Source organism: Erinaceus europaeus, chromosome 3 (assembly GCF_950295315.1).
Source record: "Erinaceus europaeus chromosome 3, mEriEur2.1, whole genome shotgun sequence".
Lineage (NCBI taxonomy): Eukaryota > Metazoa > Chordata > Mammalia > Eulipotyphla > Erinaceidae > Erinaceus > Erinaceus europaeus.
The window spans coordinates 65,389,942-65,414,738 of NC_080164.1; the positions used below are offsets into that span (position 1 = coordinate 65,389,942).

At 41.8% G+C, this 24,797-nt stretch overlaps 1 protein-coding gene across 4 annotated transcripts in view; it reads right to left on the bottom strand.

Moving 5' to 3' along the window:
- MERTK (MER proto-oncogene, tyrosine kinase) overlaps positions 1-24,797 on the bottom strand; it is a 131,087-nt gene that overhangs the window by 65,787 nt on the left and 40,503 nt on the right. For 2 of the 4 annotated variants that reach the window (XM_060187339.1, XM_060187341.1), the window contains 3 exons: positions 22,316-22,492; positions 7,993-8,079; positions 4,309-4,424 (listed from right to left, as the gene is read on the bottom strand). In XM_060187339.1, coding sequence (XP_060043322.1) covers positions 4,309-4,424; positions 7,993-8,079; positions 22,316-22,492 — 380 coding nt within the window. Of the gene's footprint in view, positions 1-4,308; positions 4,425-7,992; positions 8,080-12,660; positions 13,067-22,315; positions 22,493-24,797 lie in introns of those variants that run through there. The other 2 variants (XM_060187342.1, XM_060187340.1) reach the window with 2 other exon arrangements.

The window sequence follows — 24,797 nt, forward strand, 5'->3', positions numbered from 1 at the left end:
ACAACAAGCGCAACAATAACAACCACAACAAGTGCAACAATAAGGGCAACAAAAATGAGAAAAATGGCCTCCAGGAGCAGTGGATTCGTAGTGCAGGCACTGAGCCCCAGCAATAACCCTGGAGGCAAAAAAAAGCAGTTGATTCTTCAAAATGACTGATAAAATTAACAAATCTTAGGGGTTAGGTGGTGGTGCACCTGGTTAAGTGCACATGTTACTATATATGTAAGGACCCATGTTCAAGCCCCTGGACCCTATCTGCAGGTGGGGAAGCTTCACCAGTGGTGAAGCAGTGCTGCAGGTGTCTCTCTGTCTCTCGTCCTTCCCTTTCAATTTCTTTCTGTGCTATCAAATAAAGTAAAAAAAAAAAAAAAGACAAAAAAAAAAACACTGACAAAAAAAAAAGCCACTGACAAATCTTTATCTAGACTGACCAAAAAAGTAAAACAGAAGATACAAATTTTTAAGATCAGGTTGAAAGATGAGAAAGTAGTACTAACTTCATGGAGTATTATGAACGCCTAGATACCAATAAATCAAATGTAACTATAGGAATAGACACATTTCTAGAGACACACAATCTACCAAACTGGCTCAAGAAGAAATGGGACATCTGCATAGATAGAGACCAAGTAACAAGAATGAGCTAGTCTTTTTTTTTTTTTTAATGATTTCCTTTTAAAATACTTTAAAAAATTTTAATTTATTTATTGGCTAGAGACAAAGAGAAACTGAGAGGGAAGAGGGAAGTAGAGAGTGAGAGAGACACCTGAAGCATTGTTTCACTACTTGTGAAGCTTCTCCCCTGTAGGTGGGGACCTGGGGCTTGAACTTGGGTCCTTATACATTATAATATGTGTGCTTAACCAGGTGTACCACTGCCTGGCCCCTGAACTAGACTATTTAAAAATTTCCACCAGGAGTATGTCAGAAATAGATAGTTTTGCTGGTGACCTCTACCATATATATAAGAATTAGGATTAATCTTTCACAACTCTTTCAAGAAACAGAAGAGGAAGAACACTTTCCCACTCATTTTATATGGTCAGTGTCATCCTAATACCTCAAACAGAAAAAAAAAAAAAGCTAACAAGAAACTCTAGATCCTTTACTAACACAGAATTAAGATAGTGGTGATTGCACAACTTTGTGAAAATACCAAAATCCAAAAAAGGGATTTAGAAACTGCTTTAAAAAGAAAAAGGGATGGGAGTTGGGTGGTAGGTAGTGCATCAGGTTAAGCCGCAGGTGGTGCAAAGCACAAGGACTGGTGTAAGGATCCTGGTTAAAACTCCCCACCTGCAGGGGAGTCGCTTCACAAGAGGTGAAGCAGGTCTGCAGGTGTCTGTCTTTCTCTCCCCCTCTCTGTCTTCCCCTCCTCTCTCCATTTCTCTCTGTCCTATCCAACAACAACGACATCAATAATAACTACAACAATAAAACAACAAGGACAACAAAAGGGAATAAATAATAAATACTAAAAAAATGAATATTAAAAAAAAAGAAAAAGGGACAGAAAGAGAAGGATGAATATGGGATGATCTCACAGACAGAAGTTGAAAAATACTACCACGACACCAACCTGCCTCCCCTGGGCAGATGACCTCACTAATGTGCCCTGGAACCCCACCTCTCCAGAGCCCTGCCTCACTAGGGAAAGACAGGAACAGGCTAGGGCTGTGGATTAACCTGCCAATGTTCATGTCCAGTGGAGAAGCAATTACAGAAGCCAGACCTCTGACCTTCTGTGTACTATGGAGATCTTTGGTCCATACTCCCAGAGAGATGGGGACTGGGGAGGCTTCCAATGGAGGGGATGGGACATACGGCATTTTGGTGGTGGGAATTGTGTGAACTGTATCCCTCTTATCCTGCAATCCTGTTGACCATTATTAAATCATAATAATGATTAAAAAAATAAATTGAAAAATAAGAAAACACAAAGCAGAACTTGGACTGGGTGTGATATATTACACTAAAGTAAAAGATTCTCGTGGGGGGGGGGGTGGAGAGAGGGCTCAGGTCCTGGAACATGATGGCAGAGGAGAACCTGGAGGGGCTTGAATTGTTATGTGGAAAACTGAGAAATGTTACACATGTACAAACTACTGTATTTAACTGTTGACTGTAAACTATTAATCCCCAATAAAGAAAAAAAAGAGTATAAATTACACCTGAAAAGAAAAGAGAAAGAAAAGAAAGAAAAACAAAAAGAAAGAAAAGAGAAGAGGGACATCCATGTGACCACTGAAGTGGCTTAGCATTGTACATAGCACTTTCATGCTATGTCCATAACACTACTTATGCTAGAATGGTGCTTGTGATCTCTCTCTCTCTCTCTCTCTCTCTCTCCCTCTCCTTCCCTCCCTCCCTCCCTCCTTCTCTGTGTCTCTCTGTCAGTCTATGTGTTTTTCTCTGTCTGTCTCTTTCTCTCTGTTTCTCTCCCCATCATGCAACAAAGATGAAAGCATAAAGGACATCCCTGATAAGGAGGCTGTAGGCACTATGTGAATTCCTAATACTTAGCAGTACTTGGAAGGTTTACAAATAAAGTTGGGCAAGAATTAAGCAAGGCTGGGGATGGCAGGGTGAACATGGAGACTATTTGGTGGATAACACACAGTTTTACTCTTCAGAGAAGGAACAGCTGTTAGGCAAGAGTGGGAGGCAATAAGAGCAGAGGAGGCAAGTCCACTCGATATTAAAAATGTCTAGTTGCCACCGTATAAAATTCCTCTGAATTTTATACGGTCAGTTCTCTCAGTTGAGTTGACAGGACTGACCTGGGTCAAGTTGACATGTTTTTAACTAATAAGACTGGACATTTACAAAGTGAAGAACAATTCCTTATCTTATCTTACAAAGTGGAACACATTTATGCTTTGGCCAGATAGTTCACATGCCACGGTTCTCCTCAGACAAGGAGGAACAGATGGTCCTGCATACTGTTTTGGGCTTTAGAGAGTCCTGGGCTTGAACTCTAGTTCTGCCTCTCAGCTACATGAGTGCTCTGAGTCTGACGTTAAGACGATGTTGGCAAAGTGCCTGGGCCATGGCGGCACTAAGTAATGGATGGTGTTATTGCTATCCATTCCATGTTTGTGAAATGAACCCCCAGAGCAGAGCCTACATCATGGCAGGATGGTTAAGTTAGGGTAATATTTTAGCCGTATTTTTTATTTTTTCATTATCTTTATTTATTGGATAGAGACAGCCAGAAATTGAGAGGGTAGGGGGAGATAGAGAGGGAGAGAGAAAGAAAAAGAAAGACACCTGCAACACTGCTCCAGCACTCGTGAAGCTTCTCCCTTGTAGGTGGGGGCTGCGGGTTTGAACCCAGGTCCTTGTGCACTGTAAAATGTGCACTCAACCAAGTGCAGCACTGCCCAGCCTTATATATATATATTTTTTAGAGAGCTATTTTTAAAAATACAGTGCCAAGGAATAAATTTATGGCCTCATGCAAGTGTGATACCACGGAGTATCCTACTAAACATTTTTTCTTTCTATTCTCTGTAATTCAAGAAAAGTAGAAGAAAAGAAGGAAACCAAAGCAACATTCTACCATCCTTGGAGCACTGTTGTCTATGGTGCTCTCAGGTGGTTCTAGAGATCAAACCCAGGGCTGCACATATTGTAAGATGTGCTATCTCTTGACTGTAGCAGCAGAGTTTCATGCCAGTTATATGTACTGCCTAAAAATGATCTAAGATTTTGCAAGACCTGTAATCTCCAGGTTTTCCTGGAAGTCAAAGACCAGTTTGATGTACTCAATAGAGAAGATGCCTCATCTCATGGTTGCTTGTCTGTCCTTCAGAGCTCTCAGTCCAGAAGGAAACAGATGAAGAGTACCAAGCTTCCTGAACTTCTGGTCACAAATCATTAGTGTTCTATAGACATTTTCTTAGAACTGGGAATGTAGCTAGTGGTACAGTAAATTACTTGCATGTATGAAGCCCTGGATTCAAGCCCTGGCATCATATAATGAAAACAAGAAAAGACAAAAAATAGAACATCAAGAATGGCAGAGTGGTGCAAAAAAATTTTTTTTTTCCCTCCCTGGTCTTATGAGACTTTAGCTTGAAAACATGCTTCTCTTCTGGCTGAGTCAGGATCATATGCTGGGAGATAGCACCCAGGGGACTGATACTATAAAAGGGCACAGTGGGTATAAAAGGACATGGTGGGCACTAGGCAGGAAAGATAAAAACAATTCTGAACAGAGGTACCCAATAAGAAGAGGAAGAAACTTCAGGTAGACCTACAAAGCAATAGACATTAATTTCCCTCCTCTTCCCAGAGGTTTACCTGAACACTGCAATTCCTGAATGGGGAGTATCCATCAAAACCTGGGACCCAGGAGATCAGGACGCTGTGTGCAGTGCTGTTGCGGACTTGGACTTCAGTTGGTGGGGAAGGAATCACTATGTGAAAAGGAAAGGCACACATTCAAATGCAATTCATAAGAGCCCAGAACTACTACACACATTAACGTTGAACTTGTCTACTTTTTTTTTATCTTTATTTACTTTTCTCCTTCTTCTTCTTCTCCTTCTCCTCCCTCTCCTTCTCCCTCTCCCTCTCCCTCTCCCTCTCCTCTCCCTCTCCCTCTCCCTCTCCCTCTCCCTCTCCTTCTCCTTCTCCTCCTCCTCCTTCTCCTTCTCCTTCTCCTTCTTCTTCTTGTTTTTACAGAGCACTGCTCAGCTCTGGCTTGTGGTGCAGGGGATTGAACCTGGGACTTTGGAGCCTCAGGTGCAAGTTTCTCTTTGCATAACCATTATGCTCTCTACCCCTGCCCTTAATCTTTATTTATTTATTGGATAGACACAGCCAGAAATTGAGAGGGAAGGGGATGACAGAAAGGGAGAGAGGCAGAGAGACACCTGCAGCACTGCTTCACTACTCGTGAAGCTTTCCCCCTGCAGGTGCGAACCAGGGACTCAAACCTGGGTCCCGGTGCACTATAACATATACACTCAACCAGGTGCACCACCACCCGGCCCCTGTCTACTTCTTAAGACTAAGAAATGCAACCATAAATTTAAGGGGACTCCCTATGCTTGGGCCTGGTCATATTAGCCTATACATAGTTCTTCTAGTGATGAGATAGCTCTGCTTGGGTTAGAGGCATGGAACAAAGATGTTCTTTGCTGTTCCCTGAATAAATGAAAACTTTAAAAAAAAATTTTCCCTTTTGTTGCCCTTGTTGTTTTTTTCTTGTTGTTGTAGTTACTGATGTTGTCGTTGTTAGATAGGACAGAGAGAAATGGAGAGAAGAGGGGAAGACAGAGAGGGAGAAAGACAGACACCTGCAGACCTGCTTCACCATTTGTGAAGCAACTCTCTTGCAGGTGGGGAGCCGGGGACTTGAACCGGGATCCTTATGCCGGTCCTTGCACTTCACGCCACGTGTGCTTAACCAAAATGAGAACTTTTAACTGAGCTCATGTTTACTTTCCCAGTCTGCAGGCACCTCAATGGCATGAGTGATCCAAATGGGGACAAAGACTTTTGGCCCTGCCCTTGTGGGGCTTCCTGTTGAATAGGGGAGATCCACATTGACCAAGGATAGGAGCACCCAGTAATAAGAAGAGTGGGGTATTGAGCTTGTAGGTGTGTTTTCACATGTTGCATGTCTGTGTGCGTTCACATAAGGAGAAGAACATCTATCCACATCAAAGAAACAGATGAGACACAGTTCAAGCAATCTGCTCATGAGGGTGCTAATCAATCTGCTTATCAGGGTGGTACATGTACCATAGGATTTACCATACCGAGTGTGTTATAGTTCCCACCACACAGAGAACATAGAGGAGTATTTCAGCTAGAATCTGAGAAGAACCGAGAGTTTAGGAATCTTATTTTCTGGTACTAAGTTCAGCCTTAGTAGCAGTAATCACATTTAGTACATATATGGATGACGATTATTTTTGAGCACTTACTATTTGTGTGCACTTTGTCAGCATTATTTCATTTAGTCACTATTATCACACTATCAGGGAATGGACCTTGGACTCAGGTGTTCCTGAGCCTCAATAGTGCACTGGAGGCTGGCTGCAGGGGGCAGCAAGCAGACCTGTGTGAGCACTAGAAGGGAGGGTGTCAGTCCAGGCACCACTTGGAGAGTTGTGTGATCCAGCTCACAATTAAATGGTCACAATTAAATTAGCTTCAGTTCCCTAAACTACTAATGGAGACAGTGAAAGCACTGCTCCATGGGGTTATGGGGAGGATTAAATGAGGTCACACACATACAAGGTCTGGGGGAGGCACAGTAGCAGTGAAGGGCATGGAGAGGAAACCGGTTTGGTCCCAGCCTTCCTGCCTAGGAAGGCTGGGACCAAACCAAGAATGTACTGCTTACCACATTCACAAGTTTCTGTTTTACTAGTAGGTACACAGCTTAGTGAATGGGGAAAGAATCAGCATTTTGACTCACTTCCCTAAATAATTTTTAGAATTACCTTAAAATATTTGTCTTTCCAGGTCAAAATATGGCTATACATACTACAGCTAAATCACAGAAGAATCTTGATACATGAATATATATTTTTTCTTCTTCTTTTCCTAACAAGAATACTGCTTAACTCTGGCTTATGTTGGTGCTGAGGATTGAATGTGCGACCTTCAGTGGTTCAGGTTTGGGAGTCTGTTTGCATTACAATATGTTATCTTCCTAGCCCCATAATTTTAAAAAAAATTAAAGGAAGTTATTATTAAAATTTTTTTAAATTATATTTATTTATTTATTGAATAAAGACAGCCAGAAATCTAGAGAGAAGGAGATGATAGTGAGGGAGAAAGACAGAGAGACACCTACAACACTGTTTCACCACTTGCAAAGCTTTCCACCTGGGGGCTGGGGGCTTGAACCATGGTCCTTGCACCTTGTAACATGCACTTAACCAGGTGCGCCACTGCCTGGCCCCTACCTCCAATTTTGTTTTAAAACAAATAAAAGCCTAAAACACAAATTTGGAAATAGTTCTGATTTTAAAAGAAGTCTTAGTAGAGATTCTGTGTGAAGCATAAAACTATAGAGACTTCTCACCTTATGGCTTTTTAAAATTTTAAGATGTTTATACTTCAAGAAAATGTCTTTATGCATTTACAGCCACTCATGAATTCCTGAAATTCTCAACATTTTTTAAAAATTGCAATAATGGGATTAGTAATGAGGGAAGGAAGTTCTATAGTTCCTCCAGTAATAACTTTCAGTTTGCTCATTTTTTCCCCTTCCATTGAATTTTTAGAAAGTCCTCCATCATAGCCTTCATTTAGTTGGTTTTCTGGCACTAAAACATCGGCATCTTTTTACAGTGTAACTTCTTTTGCAGTTTTGAGGCCTCTACTGTGTATTATCTAACCTTTAAATTCATTACCAACCATGCACTTTCTCCTTGTATTACTTCCCCACGCATAAGGCAAAAGAAATATGAATTCAATGTTTGCCTCTTGGTATTTAAATTGAAAACAAATGTTAAAACATGAAATTTTCTTGAATTTCCATGAGAGACAATAAGGAAGATGATTTGAAAAGGGAAACTACGATAGTATTTACTTCTAGGTTTCCCTTTTCTTTCCACTTTCTGGTTTAATCATCTCCGATCCCACAGAGGAAAGGAAAGACAGGTGACTCAGCTGGAACTTTGACACTAGTCTGAGCCTTCCATTATGTTCTATCTCAGTTCATGGGAAACAAGAGAGACTGCGAGATTAGGAGAAAGAGAAGGGAGAAGGAGGCAGTGGAGGTCTGGAGAAGAGCGACTCTAATTTGTTCTCCCTCCCCCATGCCCTCCTTCAGAGCAGAAGCTGGCAGAGACCTGCTTTAGCCTCAATTGTCCTGAGGTCAGAGGCAGTCCTTAGGTGAATGCCCCAGATCCCCTCCACCTCTGGAGACTGGTCATAAAGTAAAGAAACCAGGGCTTAAATGCCAGTGTCAGGTTGACCTTATGGGCCCCCAGACCACGTGACAGTGCCCTGACTGCTTACCTTTAATGTTGATCTGCACACCCTTGGATACAGTCAGTCCTTTCTTGTTGTGGGCCTCACAACTGAAGATGGCCATCTCTGTCAAACCTGGAGATGAATGAGGCCCATGAGACCACTAGCAGAGAACCCTGTGATTTTCTTAGCATTCATTCACTTCTTGGTTTGTGCAAAGGAAGCAATACCATTTACAACTGAATCTCAAAAGAGAAAATACCTAGGAAAAAATCTAACAAAGGAGACGAAGGACCTTTTCAATGAAAACTATAAGACACTGTTCAAAGAAATATAAGATGACACAAAGAAATGGGAGAATCCCCTGTTCATTAATTAGAATAATAAATATAATTAAAATAGCAATCCTGCCAAAAGCAATCTATAGATTCAATGGAATCCTTATAAAATCCCAATGATATATTTCAAGGAAATTGAACAACTTATCCAACAATTTGTATGGAACTATAAAAAAAACCATGAATAGCAAAAGCTCTCCTGAGGACAAAGAAGAAAAATGGAAGCATCACAATTCCTGACTTATACTTTAAGCAATAGTAGCTAAAACAGTGTGGTTTTGGAACAAAAATGGACATACAGAGTAATAGAACAATACAGAGAGCCCAGAACTAAACCCACACATGTGTAGGCACACTATATCTTATAAAGGGGCCAAAACTCTCCAGTGGGGGAAAAAAGTTACTTTAACAAATGGTGTTGAGTGAATTGGACAACCACATTCAGAAAAATGAAACTAGACCACTACCTAACACCATGCACCAAAGTTAACTCAAAATGGGTCAAAGATATGGATATTAGACCTGAAGCTATAAAATACATGGAAGAACAAACTGGTGAAACACTCCAGGACTTTAACAGTAAAGATGTATTTGGAGACTCCACCTCATGGGCAGGGAATCAAAATAAATAAACAAATGGGACTATATCAAATTAAAAGGCTTTCATATATTGAAAGAAAATTCTATAAGGATAAACAGTAAACTCAGCAAATGGGAAAAGATATTTGCACACTATACATCAGATGAGTGGTTAATATCAAACATCTATAAAGAATGCAGCTCAACAAAAAGAAAAAGAACAACCCATTAAAAAGATATGAATAAACAGTTTTCTAGTGGTCTGGGCGGTGACATACTGGATAAAGCACTGAACTTTCAAGCATGAGGTTCTGAGTTTGACCTCCAGCAGTACATGTACCAGTGTGATATTTGGTTCTTTCTTCTTTCTCTCTCTCCTCCTATCTTTCCTGTTAATAAATCACACACACACACACACACACACACACACACACACACACACACACACACACACACACACTTTTCTAAAGAAGAGATACACATGATCCACAGATGTATCTGGAAATGCTCCAGTTCACTCATCATCAGAGAAATGTAAATCAAAACCACATTGAGATTCTACCTTACACCTGTGAGAATGGGCTCCACCAATAAAACAAGAGAAGATAAGTATTGGAGAGGATGTGGAGAGAGAGGAACTATATTACATTGTTGGTGGGAATGTAAACTGGTACAACCACTATGGAGAACAATATGGAGAATCCATAAACAAATACAAATGGAAATGCCATATGACCCAGCAATTCCACTAGCAGGCATATACCCAAAAGCTATAGTAACACTGATTCGAAGGTACATATGCACCACCCCCATGTTTATAGCAGCTCTAGTCACAATAGCAAAAACCTAGAAAAAACCAAGATGCCCTTTGACAGATGAATGAACAGAAAAGTTATGGCACATATACTCAACAGAGTACTATGCAGCGATGAAAAGGGATGATTTTACCCTTTGGGATAAAGCATATGGAATTGGAGAAGATTATGCTTAGTAAAGCAAGTAAGATGGTGAAGTGACAACTACAGAATGGTTTAACTCATATGTGGAATATAGACAATTAAGTAAACGAATGTGAAAATAACAAAATGTCAACCCATTCCCCAGACTGTTGGAGAATTATAGTGGTTATCTATGGGGGTGCGGATGGGGACACAGACTTTTGGTGATGGGAGTGGTAAAAAAATAATAAATAAATAAGATATATTAAAAAGAGGGAGAGAAAAATGTTAAGGTAAAAGTGTACTATTGTATTCCATATGGATTTGATATAATTTCATTCCTGATTATCCTCTCTTTGTGTTTTTTTGGAATATGTTTTGTATTATGTAATATGGATGGAAAAGTCTGCAATATTCTAAAAAAGAAAACAATTTTCCCAATGGTCAAAGCTGAAACAATTTGAGCAAGAAAATGAATGCAGTCCATTAGACTATAATCCAAAGCATAAATATCTATGTGTTTATACTGGTGTAAACAAATGGTCAAATAAATGGGTAGACTCTGCAGAAATACACACATACAATGTGTATGTGTGTGTGTGTGTGTGTTTACACATATTCTTTATCTTGAAGGAGATGGAGCATAATTCCCAGCTCCTTATCATGGACTGTGCATAGTGATTTCCTCCCAAAGAGGGCAATAGGGACATGAAAACTAAATTCACAGTGGAGACACTTGCAAAGTCCTCCTCAGTCATATGACCAGTCAACACTATGCAATATTAACAGAAGTCACTCTTGTTAGGATGTGATGAAAATGGTATTTCCTCTCAAGAACATACAACCCAAGTCTATTTATGAGAAAAATACCAGACATTTCTAAATTGTGAAATATTTTTGCAATAACAACAAAAAAAGTCCCAATCTGTGCTCCTCAAATCTAGCAAGGTCACTAAAAACAAAGAATGTCTGAGAAACTGTGACACCAACAGGAATCTTAGGAAGAGAGTGGCAACTAAATCCTGGATGACCTAGAACCATAAAAGGATAAGCTAAGAAAAATAAATACAGGCAAAGAAAACGTGATTACAGTATAGGATTCAGAGAATCATGAGTATAAGCTTCATTAATTATAATAAATATACTTCAATAATGTAGTAGTAATACTAGGAGAAACTGGGAGACGAGATTTAGAAGAATCTATTGCATTATTTCTTCAATATCTATAAGTCTGGAACTATTCTAATATTATAAAATGTTGTTTTGGAGGGTCAGAAGATGGCTCACTTGGTAAGAACAGGGGGCCAGGCAGAAGCACACTGGGTTAAGTGCACATGGTGCAAAGCGCAAGACAGGCACAAGGATCCCAGTTCAAGCCCTTGGCTCCCCACCTGCAGGGGGATCGCCTCGAAAGTGGTGAAGCAGGTCTCTTTCTCTCTCACTCTCTGTCTTCCCCTCCTCTCTCAATTTCTGCCTGTCCTATCTAACAGCAGCAGCAGCAGCAGCAGCAACAATAGAAAAAAAATGGCCACCAGGAGCAGTGAATTCGTAGTGCAGGCACCAAGCCCCAGCAATAACCCTGGAGGCAAGAAACACACACACACACACACACACACACACACACACACACACACACACACACACACAGAGAACACACTCTACCATGCATGAGCCCTTAGCATCACATTAGACACCAAGGGGACCTTCATGAATGGGGGACTGAGGCCATGGTCTCTCTCTACCTGTTTCCTTTCTCCATCTCTCTCTGTCTCTCTCTCTGTCTCTCTTTTATTGCCACCAGGGTTATCGCTGGGGCTCGGTGCCAGCACTATGAATCAGTCCACCAGTGACCATTTTTTTCCTTTCCTTACCCCCCACCCCCATTTTCTACTTTGCTTTTGATAGGACAGAGAGAAATCGAGAGGGGTGGGAGAGATAGAGAGGGAAAAAGAAAGCTAGATATCTGCAGACCTGCTTCATTACTTGAGAGGCCTCCCCCCTACAGGTGGGGAGCGGGGCTCAAACCTGGGTCCTAGCGCTAGTAATGTGTACACTTAACCATGTGCTCCACTGCCTCACCCCCATGGCTTCTCTTTCCCTCCCTGTCTCAATTTGAGAAAAGGGGATGAGGAGAAATTCTACCAAGAGTAAATTGAACAAAAAAAAAGCCCCAGTGCTACCCTTTATCCATAACACCCCTCCCCAAACACACACAAAGGTTTTTTAAAAAATAAATAATAATAATAATAGCCAAATATACTATCCACTTGAATCAGGAAAGTTTTCTATCTGCAGCACACATAGGTATCATCTGGTGACCAGCTCATGTACTATAGAAAGGCAATATGACCGATAAAATTCTTGAAAATATGCTACCATTTGCTTCTTGCCTAAAAATTTTATTTTGTCTGTACTCTGGGAGGTGGCACAGTAGTTAAAGTATTGAATTTTCAACCTTGAGTTCCCTAGTTCAATTCCCGGCAGTACATATTCTAGAGTGATATCTGGTTCTTTCTCATGAACAAATAAATAAATACCTTAAAAATTATTTTGTTGAGAGTCGGGTGGTAGCGCAGCGGCTTAAGCCCATGTGGCGCAAAGCACAAGGACCGGTGTGAGGATCCCAGTTCGAGCCCCCGGCTTCCCTGCAGGGGAGTCGCTTCACAGGCGGTGAAGCAGGTCTGCAGGCGTCTGTCTTTCTCTCCCCTCTCTGTCTTCCCCTCCTCTCTCCAGTTCTCTCTGTCCTATCCAGCAACGACGATATCAATAACAACAACAATAATAACTACAACAATAAAACAACAAGGGCAACAAAAAGGAATAAATAAATAAATAAAATTATTTTGTTTTATTTTACCCACCTACTTGTGTAGGAAATCTTCCATCTGTTTCATCGTTTCCACACATTCAATGCCTGCCACTAGCAGTATAGTTGGAGATCTGAAAAATCAGGGTGGAACAAGATACTGAGGGAAGCCCAGCAGCACCAGCTGAGGACGGCTGTGCCACGTTAGATGGCTATGTGCTATATGCTGTGCCAACGCTGGGCCTCATGGCTAGAGGCCCAGGCCTAGGAGACTCTCTAAACTAAATGCAAATATGATCCCTTCTCTGTTGGTGCTTCCCCTGAGGAAGTAGATAGATGTGTAATGGGGGGGGGGGGGAATTGTTGTCTTTCATGGGGATAGAAGCTTGTGTCAGTTTACTGTCTCAACACAAGTCCTCAAGGGTAGGATGAATCTGTACACCTGTCATACGATTGTGCAGCGACCTTTATTTATCTCAAAGAATGCTGTTTGAACAGGTCAGATACTTTTGGTATTTTGATTTTTTTCAAGACTAGAAGGATTTCCCTAAGATTGCAGGAGAATCCTAAATGGCACTGCTTAGCAAGATTCTCTTGATGATTCCAAAGCTAGAGTTCAGAAAGTAAAATTCCAGGCAGGAGCCATTTCTCTTCACACCTTGAGATGAAACTGCCACTCATTTATGTGATGACTTAGAAAAGATCAACCTGCCAACACCCATGTTCAGCGGAGAAGCAGTTACAGAAGCCAGACTTTCCACACCTTCTGCACCCCACAACGATCTTGTGTCCATGCCCCCAGAGGGATAAAGAATAAGGAAGCTATCAAGGGAAGAGATTGGATATGGAGCTCTGGGGTGGGCAATGTGTGGCAATGTACCCCTTTTATCCTATGGTTTGTCTATGTTTCCATTTTATAAATAAAAAATAATTTAAAAAAGATATAAATGGAGTAGTGCACTGTATGTGCCAGCAATAAAAAACAGAAGATGTGGCTTTGTACTTTCTTGCTGGAAAAAAAAAAAGGAAATACTTATTTTTCCATGAAAGAATATCTATTTCAAAACCACTGGTCAGATCTACAAAAGGATACCTTGGAGTAACTTACCAAAGGAATCTTTATGTCACTGACTAATCACCTGCTGGTACTTTTTTGTTGACAGAAATATATGCATACATTGAAAGTTTTTTTAAAAAAAGTTTCTTCGGGAGTCGGGCGGTAGTGCAGCGGGTTAAGCGCACGTGGCACAAAGCGCAAGGACCAGCATGAGGATCCCGGTTTGAGCCCCCGCTCCCCACCTGCAGGGGAGTCGCTTCACAGATGGTGAAGCAGGTCTGTAGGTGTCCATTTTTCTCTCCCTCTCTCTGTCTTCCCCACCTCTCTCCATTTCTCTCTGTCCTATCTAACAAAGAGGACATCAATAACAACAACAGTAATAACTACAACAAGGGCAACATAAAGGAATAAATAAATAAATATTTAAAATAAAATTAAATAAATAAAAAAAGAACTGAATAAAAGTGGGTAAATATGTGTGTGTATATATTCAACCCCTACTAATGACCTTGGGAGAACTATGGCAGTTTCTGCTGGAGAGGGATGGGGACACAGAACTTGGGTGGTGGGGATAGTGTGAAATTACACCCCTATTATCTTATAATTTTCTGAATCATTATTAAATCACTAATAAAAATAATTTTTAAAAGTGTGGTCTGGACATGCTTAAACATCCATGAGACCTTTTCAAGGGTCTCCAAGGTAAAATAATAAAAACAAACAAAAATTTTTGTCATAGTAATAAGATGTTATTTATTTTTCTCACTCTCATGTGCTCAGGGATATATACTGGAAACTTTCCAGAGGACGCATGATACATGATGTCATTAACTCTATTAGTTATTGGACTATATGTTTGCGTGTTCTTGTGTGTTAAGTTTTCCGTTTTAATTTCTAAACCAAGAACTGGGATACAACTCATCTGGTAGAGCATACACTTCACCATGCTTGAGGACCCAGGTTTGAGCCCTTGGCATCACATGGAAGCAAGTACGTGGTCCCAGGGAGAAGCTTCGTGGGTGAAGGAGCAGTGCTGTGGTCGGTTGGTCTCTCTCTTTCTCTCTCTTCCTCCCTCTCTGTTTTTATTTAAAATTAAAAGAAAAAAAAAGAGTCTGCTGGGGGCAGCGGAACTCTGTAGGTGAAAAGCTCTGGCATTTCCCCTCTTACTCTAATTCAGTACATATGAACAGAAATAACTAACATAAATACAAACTGCTCAACTCCCAGTAATTTCAATGACTTAGTAAAAAGGCGTTTAGACCAAAGCATTTGAGAAGTGATGCCGTACAGTGTGTATACGTAAGTCAAAGAGGAGCCTTTTTCCTTTTGTAAAGTGGGGGAGGGACTATCATGGAAGTAGGAGGGGGAAAAAGAACTGGCGTGACATCAGGACTATGGGCATTTGGTTAGACATAGATTTTAGGAGAGAAGACACGTACTTGAGGAGACACTGTTCCCTGCTTCACAATCAGACCTATGACACTTCGGTTTCCATACTCAAATATTACTTTTAAACTTCCAGGCCATAAACTCTCAAATGATTACATGGGAGCTCTGTGAACTTTTAAACCTTGGCTCACATTTAGAAAAGACAGCTTTGACTCAATTGGAAGATGCAGTGAGTTGTTATGCAGTTTCTATCTATACACTGGGTCAGACATTTACAGACTAAAACCAGTCATTAACTTTTACACTTTTACACTTATCAAATCTCTTGGGAAACAAAACTACATTTTGAATGCACACTGCCAGTGAGGAGAAGAGAAAACCTTGCTATAAATCATAAGGTCTGCTTTTATTTCCTGGAGGTTTACTATTCAGTTATAAACCCCAAAGTAAAAAGATTTGGGTCAACTCTCGGACCCATGGTTCTTCAGTCCTAAAGGTTTATCGATGCTGAAAGTGGAACTATTTATCACAGGACCAGATTTTAAGGAAAGCAGGAAGTCGTATTTCCTCTCTGGGTTTCTTTTCAAAGTACACACAGAGCCGGAAAAACAATCCTCAGCAAATTTCTTGGCAAAAGGTACCATCCAAGACAGAATTGCCCAGAAATAGCAAAACCACTTATTACAGCAGCTTTCCCCATGGACTGAGATGCTAGTGCCCACAAACCAAACAGACGCCAGCAGTGGGAGTTGGCAAGGACTTGCAAGACAATATAGAATGGTAATAGTGAGAGTGGATAGACAGCCTTGCCTTGTTTCTGATCTAAGAGGGAAAGCTTTCAGTTTCTTACCATGGAGTGTGATGCTAGCTGTGGGTTTGCTGTACTTAGTTTTTATTAAATTGAGTTCAAACTGATTTACTAGATGAGCACCTTAGGCCAAATATCGTCCACCTGGCTAATAGTAGCCAGTTATTCTTGTTTGTTTTATGGCACTAGATTCCCAACTAGAGACTCATTTATCAACCTGGATATAGCAACTGGAGCAAAGGCCTGGGAAGCAGTATAATGGTTTTACAAAAGACTTACAGCCTCAGGCACGAAGGTCCTAGGTTCAACTCCCAGCACCACCACAATTTAGACTTGAGCGGTGCTCTAGCTAAAAAGAAAAGAAGAAAGAAACAGAAAGAAGACACTAATGTTTGGGGCAGGGTAGATAGATCAATGAATATGCACCTGGAGCACACGAGGAAAGATAGCTCCTCCTCACTTTCCTGTTCTATCTCTGAATGACTGGAACAGACCATGGAATTTTATAGCCCAAACTTTTGCAGCTTCCCAGAGTAAAAATCATACGGACCCCCCGCCAAGTCTCCACCCTACTGCCAACTTTCTCCTGAGAGCTGCTGCTCTACCAGGTCACCACCCTTTTACTCCAAGACGTCTCGCCTCACTCCATTCTGATGCTTCACACCCTTCTTGCTTGGTCCTCTGCTGGGTTAAGAAAATATAGCCTTGGACATGAGGTCTGAAAGATATTTTAAGGAACAGTCAGTAACTGGATGCTCCTTTGAGGGAAGTACCGTCAAAACTGCTGAGGAAGCAACTTTCCAGAGCACAGTTGGGTCAGTTCTTTGATTCCTGGGTTGAGTAATATGTTCTTTCATACCCCCCCCCCGCCCCGCCAGCATCCATCTTCCTAGCAAAAGAGTCACTGAAGAGAAGAATACCCTGCACAGATGCCGAGGCTTGTTAACTTAGAACTCACCAGTGGCCTTGAATTTATTCATGCAAAAGATATTTATTACGTGCCATATTCCCAGGCATTCTGGAATATATCCACAAGTAAAAGATCCCTGATAACAGAGGGCTCATATTCTCATGGAGGGAAGTGGACAGGAAGTAATAATCTCTATTAACGTGTCAGCTGTAAGCCTGCATAGAAGTTATAAGTACTACGGAAAAATAGAAGTTATAGGGCCAAGGGTGAGTGGGCTGGGGGTCAGAGGTAACTCCTAGGGAAATGACCTCTGAGGAAAGAGCTGGGGTGAGGGATTGGCCCAAGATCCTACTGGGAAGTTGGGGGTGCAGGGAGGGAAGGGCTAGGGATCAGGTGGAAATGCCTTTTCTTTGTTTATTTTATAGTTACTTATTTATTTATTTAGCCTCCAGGGTTATCACTGGGGCTCGGTGTCTGCACTATGAATCCAATGCTCCTGGAGGCTATTTTTTCCCCTTTGCTGCCCTTGTTGTTATTATTATTGTTGTTATTATTTCTGTCATTGTTGTTGGATAGGAGAGAGAGAAATCGAGAGAAGATGGGAAGACAGAGAGGGGGAGAGAAAGACAGACACCTGCAGACCTGCTTCACCACTTGTGAAGCGACCCCCCTGTAGGTGGGGAGCCAGGGGCTCGAACCAGGATCATTGTGCCAGTTCTTGCGCTTTGCACCAAGTGCACTTAACTCACTGCGCTTCTGCCTGGCCCCTGGAAAGGCCTTTTCTTTTCCCTCTGAGTGGCATAGGAAACCCGGAGTTCTGAGAAAACTGACATCACCCAAGTTACTTTAGTCAGAATTACTTCATTTTCTATAGAGAGACTAGACCTTAAGCAAGGAGATAAATCCTTTAATCATTCCATATATTTTTCTGACATGCAAAATGGGTTTAATAAATGTCTAGCTATACTACAACTAGCTATGAAATTCAAAGTAAATCTTTATAGAAAGTACTGTGGTACTGTGAAAGCTATGACACTAGAATGACAGAATATGGATTATGACTACTCTTCTTTTTTTGCCTCCAGGGTTATTGCTGGGGCTTAGTGCCTGCACTACAAATCCACTGCTCCTGAAGGCCATTTTTTCCCCCATTCTGTTGTCCTTGTTATTGTTCTTATTGTTGTTGGATAGGACAGAGAGAAATTGAGAGAGGAGGGAAAGACAGAGATGGGGAGAGAAAGACAGACACCTGCAGATCTGCTTCATCTGCTTGTGAAGTGACCCCCCCCCCCACAGGTGGGGAGCTGGGAGCTCAGACCAGGATTGTTGTGAGGGTCCTTGCACCGGTCCTATCGCTTCATGACATGTGCGCTTAACCCACTGTGCTACCGCCCAGGCCCCCCTATTATTCTTACTGTTGTTTGTACAGTGGATGTTGATACCTGTATTCTACTAACCAACATACAAACTAGCTGAGCTGCTGTCTAAACATGAAGTTAAATACAGAGTATTTATTTATTTTAAAGATTTCATTTATTTATTGATGAAAAAGATAGGAGGTTAGAGAGAAAGAACCAGGTATCACTCTGGTACATGTGCTGCTGGGGATCAAACTCAGGACATCCTGCTTGAGAGTCAAACGCTTTATTCACTGTGCCACCTCCCAGGCCACAATACAGAGTATTTAAATAGAAAAACAGAACAGAAAATTCAGCATAAAGCCATCATTCTTAATAAAAAGCTCAAAATTGATAGTCAATTGTATATAAAAACAACACACTCTAATTTCTATTAAATAGACTTGAGTTGTCCTTGTAGGCAGCCTCTGTATCACATGCTTTACATTAATTGTTTCACTAAGTCCTCATAAATGTTCTTTGAAGCAGAAACTGCTTGTATTTCTATTTAATATCAAGATGCTGGTGAAGGACCCACCAAGGTGACGTGGTATGAGCCTATATGTCAGATTTTACCAACAATCTATAATATGCTCCGTCATCCAGCCATGCAGCAAAGGCTTTCTATGGTTCTACTCTTCACTTTTATAGAGACTTTGTCCCATTCTTTTAAAAGCAATGGCTGAGGTATGGAAGGTGGCACAGTGGTAGAGACTTGAAGTTCAATTCCTGGCACCACATGTCACTAAGTCCTGCTCTGGCTTTATTTTTTTCCTCTCTGTCTCTCCTATCTCACAAGATAAATGCAATACATCCTTGTTTTAAAAAATATTTATTTATTTATTCCCTTTTGTTGTCCTTGTCTTATTGTTGTAGTTATTATTGTTGATGTTGTCGATGTTGGATAGGACAGAGAGAAATGGAGAGGGGAGAGGAAGACAGAGAGGGGGAGAGAAAGATAGACACCTGCAGACCTGCTTCACCGCCTATGAAGCGACTCCCCTGCAGGTGGGAAGCCGGGGGCTCGAACCGGGATCCTTACACTGGTCCTTGTGCTTCGCGTCACCTGCATGCTTAACCTGCTGCACTACCACCTGACTCCCTGCAATACATCTTTAAAGAAATAAAGGCAACAAAGAAATTGTTTCAAAATAGTGTTTGACTCACAAGACATTACAGAAATAGTGGAGGGTCCCTGTGTACCCTTCATCCCATTTCCCCTAAAAATAAGACCCTCCCTTTTTAAAAAATTGCCACCAGGTTACTGCTGGGGCTCAGTGCCTGCACCACAAATCCAATGGTTCCAGCAAACCATTTTTTTTCTCTCTCTCCCTCTCCCTCTCCCTCTCCCTCTCCCTCTCCCTCTCCCTCTCCCTCTGCCTCTCCCTCCCTTCTCCTTTTCCCTCTCTTTAACAGGACAAAAACAAATTGATAAAGGAGAAGGAAATAGAGAGGTAATAGAGATGCCTGTACCACTGTTTTACTGCTCAGGAAGCTTCCCCACCGCAGGTGGAGACCAGGGATTTGAACTCAGGTCCTTGAGCAAGGTAGCATGTATGTTCAACTGGGTGTGCCAACACTTGGCCCCTAATGTTAAGATCTTACATAATCTTTTTTTAAAATTTCTTTATTGGGGATTAATGTTTTACATCAACAGTAAATACAATAGTTCTTACATAATCTTAATATGTGCTCAATACCAAGGATATTCCACACCTATGAAATCTAATCTTCAACAAAGGTGCCCAGAATGTTAAATGAGGAAAGGAGAGTCTCTTCAATAAATGTTCTTGGGGAAACTGGGTTGAAACATGCAGAAGAATGAAACTGAACCACTAGATTTCACCATATATAATAATAAACTCCAAATGTATCAAGGACTTGGATGTTAGGCCAGAAACTATCAAATACTTAGAGGAAAATATTGGCAAAACTCTTTCCATCTCAATTTTATAGACATCTTCAAAGATACTGATCCAATTGCAAGGAAGACTAAAAAAATAAATCAATTGGTCTACATCAAATTAAAAAGCTTCTGCACAGCAAAAGATATCACCACCCAAACAAAAAGACCCCTTGCAGAATGGAAGAAGATCTTTGTATGCCAAAATATATAAGGAGCTCAAACTCAGCAACAACAACAAACAAACAAAAGCAAACTACCCCATCCAAAAATGGGGAGAGGATATGAGCAGAATATTCACCAAAGAAGAGATCCAAAAGACCAACAGGCATATGAAAAAATGCTCCAAGTCATTGATTGTCAGAGAAATATAAATAAAGACAATAATGACATACCACTTCACTCCTGTGAGAGTGTCAGACATCAGAAAAGATAGCAGCAACAAATGCTGGAGAGGTTGTGGGGACAAAGAAATCCACCTGCATTGTTGGTGGGAATGTCAGTTGGTCCAACCTCTGTGGAGAGAAGTCTGGAGAACTCTCAGAAGGCTAAAAATGGACCTGCCCTATGACTCTGCAACTCCTCTCCTGTGGATATATCCTATGGAACCAAACATACCCATACAAAAAGATCTGTGTTGCCTATGCTCATAGCAGCACAATTTGTAATAACCAAAACCTGAAAGTAACCCAAGGTGTCTAACAACAGATGAGTGGTTGAGTAAGTTGTGGTATATATAATGGAATACTATTCAGCTATTAAAAATAGTGAATTCACCTTTTTTTTTTTTTTCTTTTTACCAGAGCCCTGCTCAGCTCATGTTTAAGGTGGTGTGGGGGAATTGAACCTGGGACTTTGGTGCCTCAGGCATGAGAGTCTCTTTGAATAACCATTATGCTATCTACCCCTGCGTATTCACCTTTTATCAACATCAAGTTCTTCACCTCATCTTGGATGGAGCTTGAAGGAATCATGTTAAGTGAGATAAGCCAGAAAGAGAATGATGAATATGGGGGGTCGGGCGGTAGCGCAGTGGGCTAAGCGCACATGGCACAAGGATCCCGGTTCGAGCCCCCAGCTCCCCACCTGCAGGGGAGTCACTTCACAGGCGGTGAAGCAGGTCTGCAGGTGTTTCTCTTTCTCTCCCCCTCTCTGTCTTCCTCTCCTCTCTCTATTTCTCTCTGTCCTATCCAATAATGAGGACATCAACAACAACAATAATAACTACAACAACAATAAGAAATAACAACAACAAGGGCAACAAAAAGGAAAATAAATAAATAAACATTTTTAAAAAGACCCCAAATTCCACCTCTGGCACATAGTTAACAAGTTCTATTGTATGAGGCCTACACCCTCAGCAACTGGAAATGTCAGGGTGGTGGTTGGATATATGAGCCTAGAGCTCAGGAGAGAGGTCTGGGTTGCAGACACAAAGCTCACCTTGTCTAACAAATGGGGCTGAGGTACCGAAGCCAGAGACCCAAAGGAACTCTCTGGGGGCGGATCACCTTAGGACACCCCCACATTCAGAATTCCTATCAAAGGCAGCAGAGGAGCCAAGAGGTGGGAAGAAAGCTGGGAAGATAGTGTTTCCAGAAGTTTTCCACTGTGCTCTTAAGTGCTTACCTAGCAGGGAGTAGCCTGGCCAGATGTTACTGAAAGATACAAGGAAGGTGCAAGAGAAGGGCCCATTGATGCCAGCAGACTGGAAGCCACCCAAAGTGTTAACTTGAGGGCACTGCCAGTAGAGAGATGGCAGGAATTCAGGAGCTCCCATTCACTTGGAAATCAAGACAACTGCTGACTATCCAGGCAGTCAAAATCCCACAATGACTCAGTCTTCCCACAACAGCCCCTGTGGCCAATGCATTTGCTTTGCTATCAAACCTAACCAAGATCTTCATGCTCCAGACGTATAAGGAAGGGACAGGCACAGTCAAGGCCACAACTGTATGTGGAATGTGACTGAGGTCCTCACTGCCCAGGCACAGGGATTCCAGTCAGTTCATTAGTTTAACACTCTCAGAGGGCTCTCAGCCACTTCCAAAGTTTGTGACTTCTCACATCTGAGAGTCCTCCTGATTTTCCCCTAGCAGGCTCCTAACCTCAGCTGTCCTGCCCAAGGTTCACCCCTTTCCCACTCCACTGCACCCCACTGCGGGAGCACAGCAGCCATCCCCATTGGATCCCTCCCATTACTAGAGAGAAAGCAAGAAATCAGCCATCACATAACTCTGACTTACCAGGAACCGTGAGGGTGGAGGGAGATTTTTCAGGGTGCTCATTATTAACAAAGCTGCTATTTTGAACCCAGACTATGTTGACTGGCTCTGGCGGGCCCACTGCGTGACAGGTAAGGTTGAAGGCTGTGTTTCTGGTGACATTCATACTCTCAGGCTGCCTAATAAAGTGAGGAAGTCCTGTAGAGAAAGAAAGGGATGCAAGTGAAAGGACGTTTCAGATTCAGAAGTAAAGGCAGTGTCTAAGGGGAACTTCACCACCTCAGGTCTGAAACAGCCAAGTTCCACCTTCTGAAAATCAGGTGAGTGGTCCAGGAGGTGGCGCAGTGGTAAAGCTTTGGACTCTCAAGCATGAGGTCCCGAGTTTGATCCCCAGCAGCACATGTGCCAGAGTGATGTCTGGTTCTTTCTCTCTCCTCCTATCTTTCTCATAAATAAATAAAATCTTTTTTAAAAAATCAGGTGAGAAAGAAAGCAGAAGCTAATTCCTACTCCAGCTGGTTTTCCAGGACACTCACCCAAAGGGGTTGTAAAGATGTTTCAGAACTGGGTTTTACCGGAAAGGAGACCTGGCAGGTCTAAAATCAGGTGTTGCAAAAACTCTTGGGGCAGACTGGCAGGTTTTCAGTACTTCTTACCAAAATAAACATAATAAAAGGGCTGGGAGAATAACATAAATGTTACGCAAAAGATTCTCATGCATGAAACTCCAAGATCTCAGGTTCAATTCCACAACACCATCTTAAACAAAAGCTGAGAAAAGCTCTGGTCTCTATTTCTTTCTCTGTCTCTCTCTATAAAGTAAAACTTTTTTTTTTTCCTCCAGGGTTGTCGATGAGGCTTGGTGCCTGTACTACAAATCCACTGCTCCTACAGACCATTTTCCCATTTTTGTTGCCCTTGTTGTTATTATTATTGTTATTGCTGCTGCTGTTGGATAGGACAGAGAGAAAATGAGAGAGAAGAGGAAGACAGAGAGGAGAGAAAGATAGACACCTGCAGACCTGCTTCACTGCCTGGAAGCGACTCCCCTGCATGTGGGGAGCCGGGGGCTTGAACTGGGAGATCCTTACACCAGTCCTGTGCTTTGCATCATGTGCACTTAACGTGCTGTGCTACTGCCCGGGCCCCAAAGTAAATTTTTATGAAGTCACAATAATAGGCCTACCTGGGTTTTTTTTTGTTTTGTTTTGCTTGTTTGTTTTATTTTTAGGACCTTCAAATGAGTGACAATAAAATCTGTAGACACTTTCCAAAAGTGCATGCCTGTGTCTACAGAAAAATAAAACTATCCAGTTATGATGTAAAAATCTTTGACTATAATTTCAGAATCAGGGCCATAAGGAAAGAGCCAGTTGTTATTTATATGGAACATGTAGCAAAAATTTAGCAGTTCAAACTAATTGTCCTCAGTCTTTCAAATTGTGATCTTTTGGGACTGAGAACTCACAGACATGGTCCCAGCAGACATGATGTGGGAGGGAGAAAATGAGATTCTTTTCTCCTGTTTCAAAGTTTTACAACACTCCATTTGAACTAAAATGTTCCCACATTTTTCCAAGACCCTGACAAGTAAAATAACAAGCCCTTTAAATATTTTTCCTGGACTAGCAGCAAGTGTAAGGACCCTCCCAAGATGCTGACTTAACACTGAAGCAGTAGCTGTGAAGCCCAGGAGGGACCTAGCAAAGCTCTAACAGAGACCCCCTTTAAGGTGCCTCTCTCGGGAGTCAGGCGGTAGCGCAGCGGGTTAAGCACATGTGGCGCAAAGCCCAAAGACCAGCATGAGGATCCCGGTTTGAGCCCCCGGCTCCCCACCTGCAGGGGAGTCGCTTCACAGGTGGTGATGCAGGTCTGCAGGTGTCTATCTTTCTCTCCTCCTGTCTGTCTTCCCCTCCTCTCTCCATTTCTCTCTGTCCTATCCAACAACGATGGCATCAATAACTACAACAATAAAACAACAAGGGCAGAAAATGGAATAAATAAATAAATATTAACCAAAAAAAAAAGGTGCCTCTCTCCCTCAACCCTACCGAAGCATTTTTTTCAGTATTATTTTTTTTTAATTTATTTATTTCCTTTTGTTGCCCTCGTTGTTTTATTGTTGTAATTATTGTTGTTCTTGATGTTGTTGGATAGGACAGAGAGAAATGGAGAGAGGAGGGGAAGACAGAGAGGGGGAGAGAAAGACAGACACCTGCAGACCTGCTTCATCGCCTGTGAAGTGACTCCCCTGCAGGTGGGGAGCCGGGGCTAGAACTGGGATCCTTAAGCTGGTCTTTGCGCTTTGCGGCACGTGCGCTTAACCCGCTGCGCTACCGCCTGATTCCCCCTACCTAAGCATTTGTGAGTATAAGATTCAGGTTTGCAAAAGAATGGGTAATGGACCAGCTTTTTAGTGGGAGATGTGTCTAGCTGAACTTTCCTGAGTAGCTAACAACCTGCTCTCAAGTCTATGATAAGGACTAGACATGTGTTCTGCTAA